This window comes from Cystoisospora suis (genome assembly GCF_002600585.1).
Source record: "Cystoisospora suis strain Wien I chromosome Unknown contig_1133, whole genome shotgun sequence".
Taxonomy (NCBI): Eukaryota; Apicomplexa; class Conoidasida; order Eucoccidiorida; family Sarcocystidae; genus Cystoisospora; species Cystoisospora suis.
Window position 1 is genome coordinate 4344 of NW_027153934.1, and position 8320 is coordinate 12663.

General features: G+C 41.4%; 2 protein-coding genes across 2 annotated transcripts in view; one reads left to right on the forward strand and one right to left on the reverse strand.

Moving 5' to 3' along the window:
- Positions 1-5951, reverse strand: part of CSUI_002717 (cap-gly domain-containing protein) — a gene marked incomplete at its 3' end in the record, with an annotated part of 10289 nt that extends 4338 nt beyond the window's left edge. Inside the window, exons 1-4 of the mRNA XM_068062916.1 lie at positions 4107-5951; positions 3038-3114; positions 1572-1674; positions 141-454 (exon numbers count right to left, since the gene is read on the reverse strand). Of these exons, the coding sequence (XP_067925107.1) occupies positions 141-454; positions 1572-1674; positions 3038-3114; positions 4107-4878 (1266 nt within the window). The 5' untranslated portion in view covers positions 4879-5951. The remainder of the gene's footprint in view (positions 1-140; positions 455-1571; positions 1675-3037; positions 3115-4106) is intronic.
- Positions 5952-6144: 193 nt separating this feature from the next.
- On the forward strand, positions 6145-7621 carry CSUI_002718 (uncharacterized protein). The gene has a single exon (XM_068062917.1). It carries the CDS (start codon positions 6191-6193, stop codon positions 6785-6787), a length of 597 nt encoding a protein of 198 aa, XP_067925108.1. The 5' UTR covers positions 6145-6190; the 3' UTR covers positions 6788-7621.
- The last annotated feature ends 699 nt before the right edge of the window (positions 7622-8320 follow it).

The following is an 8320-nucleotide window of genomic DNA, read 5'->3' on the forward strand; positions in this document are numbered from 1 at the left end:
AGAAGAGAAAGCATGGAGTTCAACTCGAGGGGAGATTCAGTCACCTTTCTTTCTTTCTTTTTCTTGGGCTAAACAAACACTCCTTCTCTCCTTTCTTTCATTCTTTCTTTTTATCTTTGTCCTTTTCTTCTGTCTCTTACCTCTTGATATGTGATATAGGTCTCATCGAGCACTAACTCCTCCAGATCCAACAGCCTCACATCCCTCTTCATCTCCTCTTCATCTCCTTTTCTTTCTCTTTCTTCTTCTTTTTCTTTTTCTTCTTGTCCAGGGCATTTCGCATCTCTTTCTTTCGAGGAAAGACGTCTTGAGAGAAAAGAAGGAGGAAGAGTCGATGCATCCAGACGAGTCCCGGAGAGACAGAGAGACTGAAGGTGTGGAGTCGATCTGAGAATCGAGAGAAGGTCTCCCCAGTCTCTTATCAAGCTATCGACAAGAGACAGCATCCTGAGCTCTTCAGACAAAGAAAAGAGAGAAGAAAAGAAAGAAACAAAGGAGTGGATATATCAAGACAAGAGAATGAATGAATGGACGAGGAGAGCAGACTAATAGGACCTATCTTCTTCTTCTTTGAAGAGAGATTGAGTAGAGTCATTCATAAACAAAGTATGGAAATGCTTGTTGTGAAGAGAAAGTCATACAGCCACTCTGTATGTATGCTCATCTCCGGTGAGAGACACAAACATGAAAAAGGGGAGATCTATGAAAAAGCAACAAGAGAACTCTATCAACCACACAAATCTCTCTCTCTAGAGAAAGAAAGTCACATCTCTAATGAAAAATACAAAAAGCAGAAGATCTGCAGGTACCTGCATCAAACCTATCTAGAATCTATCTATCTACCTATCTCTCTTTAATCTATCTATCGATCTATCTATCTTTGATTTATCTTTATCTACCTACTTTTGACCCATGTATCTATCTGTCTGCAAGTATATGGATTTCTATGTACAGAGTAGATAGGCACGGCCTTTCCCCTCTGTAATCAAAAGTCGGCCTGAAAGCGAAGTGAGGGACCGAAGAAAAAGAAGAGGAACACGCAAAGGCATGCATGCATGCATACTGCGCTCGGAAGGGACGAGGGAGAGACGAAGAAGAAGGCGCACCAGAGGCTAGTATGAGGTGTATATACACCTTAGAAACGGAGCCTCTGCGTTATCAGGAAGAAAACCAACGTTTTCTTCAAATGCACTCGGATAGGAGAAAGCTTGTACATCATTTTATCTCTCAAGATAGACAGAAAGAAGCTTATCTTTCTTTCTTTCTTTTTCTTTTCATCTGAGAAACCTTCAGGATACACGGCATTCTGTTCAATAGTCACACGTGTGTACAGGCACACATCGATGCATATGCATACATAGATACATTACGCTATAGGAGGCCTATATACATGTGTACACTAAAGAGAGATGGAGAAGATATATACATGATCTACGTAAGCCTGTCTCCCCGGCTCTATAGATAGATATATGGATAGAAAGACCTCTATAGGGAGAGAAAGAGATATGTCTCTCTCTTCCTCTACTTCTCTACAGAGTTACATGCAGAGAGAGAATGAAGAGGATCCTAACTTGGTAGATAAAGATAAGGAGGAGGCCCTGCAGAGCGAATAGCGTGAGAGGAAGAAAAGGTCATAGCGTTCAACAAGTGAAGATTCCCAAAATACTTCTCCGCCTGAACACCCAATAGGAATAGTTAACACACAGGCAGAGAAAGACAGAGAGATAAACAGAGAGATAGATCAAAGATAAATGGATAGATAGATAGATAGAAGATCGACTGAACATAGAGAGATAGATAGCTACATGAAAGATAAAGAGAAAGAGAGCTTCAGTCAATTAGTGTATGAGGCAGGACCGAGAGCTCGAGACAACTTCTGAACTGACCTATATTGGAACTGAAGAAAGTCATAAAGATATAGAAAAGACATACACATCTATATGTATACATATAGATGTAGATAGAGAGGTAGACAGATAGATGTACATAGATAAATAGATAGATATAGACATGTAACGGGTATATGTACAGGTACATGGATAGAGAGGAATGGATAGAGAAGATCAGAATCTATCAAGGGAGATGGACGCATGCACACATGCAGAAGAAAAGAAAGAAAGAGACGCCGTGTCCTGGTCTCCGTATCTCTAGAGAGTTGTCGTATTTTCGTGAAGACGAAGATTAATTACTAACCACTGAGAAAAGAGAAAAAGAAATTTAAGAGAAAGTCTTTGGAAATCTCAAAATTTTACACTACTTCATGTAGAAAAGAAGCTAGAGAACATCCTCCTTTAGAAGGGGTATGACTAGTAGCCAACGGTGTCTTCTTTCTCGGCTGTATGTACATACACCTCAATATAAACTCCATGTATGGGGAATGATAGAAGAGTAGATACAGATATAGACATAGCGATCTATTGGAGATACACATGAGTCTTCTCCATGTGCTCAGTTTCCGTCTACGTTGGTAAGGCCAGTCTTCTTCTTCTTCCTCTTCCTTCCTTGTCTATCTATCGTGAGGAAGGTGGACTCGATGTTCTTTCTTTCTTTCATAGTAGCCATACACAGAGAGAGAGAGAGAGAGAGACAGGGAGAGTACGACAAACAGGAGTAGAAAGAAAGAGATCTATTTCGCATACTCAGAGTCAGCCAAGACTATATGGAGACAATCGCCTAGAAAGCAAAGGAGGAACAAAAGAAGAAGAAGACGAAGAGGAGAGGCATTTTTCTTCTTCCTCCTCCTCACCATCTCTCCCAGTGCCCCAGACATCTATCTTTGATCTACCTTCAATCTGTCTATCTTAATCTATCTATTCATCTGTCCTTCTATCTATCTATCTATTCATCTCTATATACCTTTTTATATAGATATACACATGATGTAGATAAGTAAGAAAGAGCCATCTTGATCTACGTCACTCTTCTTGTATGTATGAAGACGTGTATGAGACGAGGAGAGGAAGAGAGAAAAAGAAAGAGAAAGAAAAAGAGAAAGAAAGAAAGAAAGCCTTTCTGTAATTCTCTTTGTTCTTCTTACTTCTTCTCTGCCGACAAACTCGACATTCTTTTTCTTTCCTGTCTGAGGATTGATAAGAAGCATCTCATCCACCTGCTCTAAAAGAAACACACACAAGAAAAGAAAGATCGGAAAAGAAGAAAGATTAGAAAGAATGAAAGAAAGAAAGAGAGGGAGGGAGAAGTGAGTGAGGTCGTTAGTCGGCATATCGGCTCCCTCTCTATTGGAAGAGAGAGAAACAAAGACTCTCCTCTCTCTCTCTCGCTCATCATGTGTCACGAAGCAAAATTCTCTCGTTCTTTCTCTTCTTCTTCTCTTCTCTCCTCTATCTATCTATCTAGCTATCTGTCTCTATCTTCAATCGATCTATCTATCTGCCTCGACAGTATCAGACTCACGAGGAGATAAAGAAGAAGAAGAAGACTAAGAATGCTGAAATAGAAACCCTAACACCGACAGGCAAGCGAGAGCTCTAAAGAAGAAGAGGAAGAGGATGATGGGGGGAGGGGGGGGGTCACCAAGACAGAATAAGAGAAAGAAGAAGAAAAAGAAGAGAAAGATCACACGAAAATTCCCCCGCCTCTTCTCGAGTTCTTTACCTCATGAAAAGATACGAAGAAAAGACAGAAGAATGTTTACCCGGAAAGAAGAAGAAGAAGAAAAAGAAGAAGAAGGGAGACACTTCAATGTGAGGGTACCCATAGGGGGGTAAGTGAGGCAATAGAGAGAAAAAGAAAAACGTCTCCTTTCTCTCCTTCATCCTCTTCTTCGGCTTATATACGAGACAAGGATATACTAGATAGAGAGAGGGAGAGATAGATGATATACATCAGAAGACTGACTGTATCGATCCATACATACTCATACAGGTGCATGCATACATACATCACACATAGGAGACGAGAGAGAGAAGAAGAGAGAGAGAAATTTTCGAAGAGAGAAAGAGATCTATGTTTCTCAAATCATATCTCCATATATCGTCCCTAGATATTCATTCATTCTATGTATACCTATATATCTATATATATCTATATCTATATATATATATATACGTATGGATATATGCATATAACTATGTGAATGATCGTACCTTGAGTGAGTTTAGTTGTATATCTTTCTAGAACAGCCCACTTAAAAGACTTTGGCTCAATCAGCTTATGACGCTTAACAAAGGACCCTCCTCTTATCTCCTTCTTCTTCTCTTCTTCTTCTTCTTTGTGGTCTCTTTCTTCATTTTTCTTCTTCTTTTCTTGTTGTTTCATATGACTCGAGCAATAGAAGTATCTCTTCCCGTTGATTGAGCCGTCATGCTTTCCTCTATTACTAGAGTCATCCCACTCTATACCTATCCATAAATCTTCTTCTTCCTCCTCTTCTTCTTCTCTTGTTTTATCTCCTTCTTCTTTTTCTTCTTCTTTTCCAATGTTTCCTTGAATGCTCTTCATCTCTGCCGTCTTCTCCCCTTCATTCCCTTCATGAGAAAGACTCCCGGAAGAGTCTCTTGAAGAATTATCTTGCTTTTCTTCTTCTTTCCCTTCGGTAGATTTTGAGAGAAGAGGAGGTTTCCTGCTTTCTCGAGAATCGACCTTCTGTTCGTTTGATGTATCGACAGCATCGAGAAGGGAAGAAGGATGCGTCTGCGGTCCTTTCCTTGTTCTCCGTGAATAGCCTTGAACAAGCCCAATGTATCGTACAGTTCCCCGATAACCCTCAAGATCACAGACACGATCTCCTATGGTGTATGTACACCGCAGAGGCGGCAGTTTCCTTCTCTCCGGGGAAGAACAAGAAGCGCATGGGGAACAAGAGGAAGAAGAAGAAGAGAAAGATGAAAGATGTAGTGAAGTGTGAGGAGATTCCATGGTCTAGATCATCTAAGAAAAAGAAACGAAAAAGAGAAGAGGTAGTGGCGATGAATTAGCGAGAACATCTTCCGATGATAGACATCGTGAGAGAGGCAGGAAAGAAGATTTCGAGAAGTGGAAGAAACGAAAAAAGAAAGAAGGAGGAGGAGAAGAAGAAAGGTGTTTGTGTCTATGTGAGAAGAAGGAGAATGAAGGAATTCAATTAGAAAGAAAAGAGGTTTATCTGTAGATGAAATCTCTCTCTTCTCTTCGTGAAACGTAAGTGACCTGCTCATTAGACACTCGGCTGTACATACACCCCAGCCGTAGAAAGAGAAGAGGAAGTAGAAGAGTGTGGAGAGATGGGATATTTCTCTCTCTATGGTTGCTTTTCATTCTTTCTTCTTTATTCAAATTCTTTCCTTGGAACAAGGTAAAAAGAAAGAAAAGAAAAGAAAAGAAAAGATATGATAATGAACGTGAAGGAAAGAGAGCATTGAGAATCTCTCTCCTTCTCTGTTGTCTTGTTCTCATCCCTTCTTTTACAGACTCTTTTCTTCTTTTCTCCATGTGAAAACGAGACAGAAAGAAAGAAAGAGAAAAGAAGAGAAGCAGAGCTTGAGTGTGAGAAAGAAAGAGAGAAATAGAAGAAGTAGAGAGGCAGAAGAGATCAGCTATCTCCAAGACACATGCTGTTGAGGAGGAGAGAAAGAAAGAAAAAGAGGACAAGGTAGAAAAGGAAACAGAAATGCGGGGAGATGAAAGCTAGAGAAGAAAGACTTTAGATACGTAGAGAATTATAATATGAAGAAGTATATAAGAAAGAAAGCTGCCTGTCTTGAAATAGGCTTGCCGCCTGGACTCTCCTCCCATGGGCGAGGTGAGAGAATGAGTAAGCAAGCTCATCGATCGATCTCTCTATCTAGCTTTTCTTTCCGTCTCTTACGCCCTTTAAAGTAGGTAGTACTCTATCTCCTAGGAAAAGGTCGTAAAGAGAAGAGCTGCTAAAAAGAAGAAGAGAACGGAGAGCCAGAAGACAGATCGAGAAAGACCCATAGGGGGAGATTCTTCTACGGCAATCTATCTCTTCTTCTTCTTTGTCGGCGAGGCAGTTGTGTATGGATGAGAAGGTAAGAGGGGGGTGTATGAAGAAGAAGAGCTGCAAGGGAGAAGGAGGAGGCGGAGAGTGCATGCCCCCATGACGAGGTATTATACACGATCACATCCCCAAGATAGATTAAGGACGCAAGGTCTAAATCTCGCTCTTTCTTTCTTTCTTTCTCTCTTTGACTCCTTCTCTCTTTCTGGCAAGAATTTCTTGAGTCTTTTCATGGATTTTCCTCCATCTTTTTGCTTCCTTTCCTCCTTCATAGCGCCCGTGTTTCTTCTCTCTTTTCTTAAGCCTTCACAAACCCCTGTCGCGACCGTCCTCCCTACCTCTTCGTATCATCGTTCTTCTTCTCTTCCTCGCTTCATTTCTCTTCTTTTCATGCTTTTGTTCTTGATCTTTTTGCTTCACATTAGTCCTTTTTCCTCTTCCTTCTCTGTCTCTTCTTTTTGGATTTCTCTAGATCTCTTTCCTTGTCTCTTCTCCATTCTGTTGGATAGTGAGAAGCGTGGCTTTTCTCCACCTCTTTTTCTCTCCCTTTCTTTGTCTCTTTCTCTCTCTCTTGCTTCTTTTCTTTCTTCTCTTGGCCGAATCCTATACTTTCACTTGCCTGGCTTTTTTCTTCTTACATTCATGGGAATCCTCTTCCCATCTTCTCTCCCTTTCTCCATCCTCTCCCTCCTTGTCCTCTCCCCTTCCTTCCCATTTAGACTCTTCTGTCAGGAGCATCTCTCTTGTTTACTCTTCTTTCTTCTCCGTCGCATGCAGTCTTTTATGGGAGGTGTCTGTTTTATCTGGCGACTAGTCTTCATTCCTTGAAGATCTGCAGAACCTAGGAAGCCTTCTCATTCAAAGAAAGGAGAGAGGTAAAGGAAAGGGTAGGCGACCACAGAAAAGATGGATTCTCGCAAGAAAAAGAGAGAGAATTGTCTTTCTATCTAGCCACGTACGTTGTCTGGGTCTGGGTTTCCTTTCTTACTTGCTTCAGGTCTATTCTCTCTATCGTTCCTTCTTCTGTCTTATATCTCTATCTTCTTCTCACTTCTTCTTCTTCAAACACCTCGAGTTCTTTAGTTCTTTTCATTCGGTCTTGCCCCTTCTCTCTCCTAATTTTTTGCCAACGGAGATATCTTTCTCTCTTCATTTCTCTTTTGTTCTTCGCCTCTTCTTCAATCCTATCTTTCTCTCTCTTTTCTTCCTCCTTCCGCCGTTTCTCCTTCTTCTTCCACTCCTCTTTTCCCCCCTTTCATCCTTTCTTCTCCTCTCGTCTTTCTTTCTTCTTTAGTCTTTGACCGGAATCTTTCGGTTTCTCTCCCTTCTTAGGAGTTCCTTCACAATGTTTACTCCGTACTCTCCTCCTCCCTTCATAGGAGGAGGGGGGGGACCCGCCAATCTCGCTGTCCCTCCCTCGACAACCTCAGGTGTGGGGACAGCAGGAGGAAGTAGCAGTACTAGTACTACTAGTAGTAGTAGTAGTCACACCGCATGCACTGCTTTACCATCTTCATCTTTATCCCCCCCTCAGCCTCTTCATCCGCCACAAGCTGCAGGAAATTCTCATCTCTATCAGACATCTCTAGTCATGGCCGCCGCTGCGGCTGGAGTAGCACAACCTCCAGGAGGTCCCCATCCCCCTCCTCCTCCGTCAGGTAAGAAAGAATGAACGAAAGAAACAAGAGAAAGGAGATAGCCTCTCTCCTCCTGCTTTTTCTCTTCTCTTTCTCTCTTCACTCTTGATTCATTTCAGTACTGCTGGGATATGCACGTATAATGACAGAGAGAGAGAGAGAGGGAATGAAAGAGGGAGACGTCTTCTTCTTCGTATTTGTCTCTTGAGACAGACAGAGAGAGCGAGAGTTGTGCTTGGCAAAGTATGTAGAGTAGGAAGGAAGAAATCTTGACTTCATTGTGTACGTATACTCTGTGTGAATGTTCTATCATCTATTTATCTATCTACCTATCTCTCTATCTACTATCTTCAATCTGTAGATATATATCTCTCTCTCTTTGGAGATGACTGGGGGCTTTGCGTTCTTTTGAGGAGGTGTATGTTAAGTTGCTTGCTGTCTGTCTCATTATAGTAAATGAGAGATAAAGAGGAAAGACATGAAAGCTCTCCATCTCTTCCCACGATTAACAGGAGAAGGGGGTGTGGCTCTTTCTCTCTCACTACATACATGATCCCTTCTTTTTCATCTCCTTTCTCTTAGAATCCAAGACCTCTTCACAAGTGTCTCTGAGCCACCATGACCATCTCCTCTCATTCACGTCAACAGCATCTTGATATAAATATATATATCTCTTTCCTTCTCTCTTTCTTTCTTGTTCATTTTCCTCTTCCTCTCCTTCTGT

Coding starts and splice junctions, on each gene's coding strand:
- CSUI_002718 (XM_068062917.1), top strand. CDS start 6,191: ATGGATTTTCCTCCATCTTTTTGCTTCCTTTCCTCCTTCATAGCGCCC.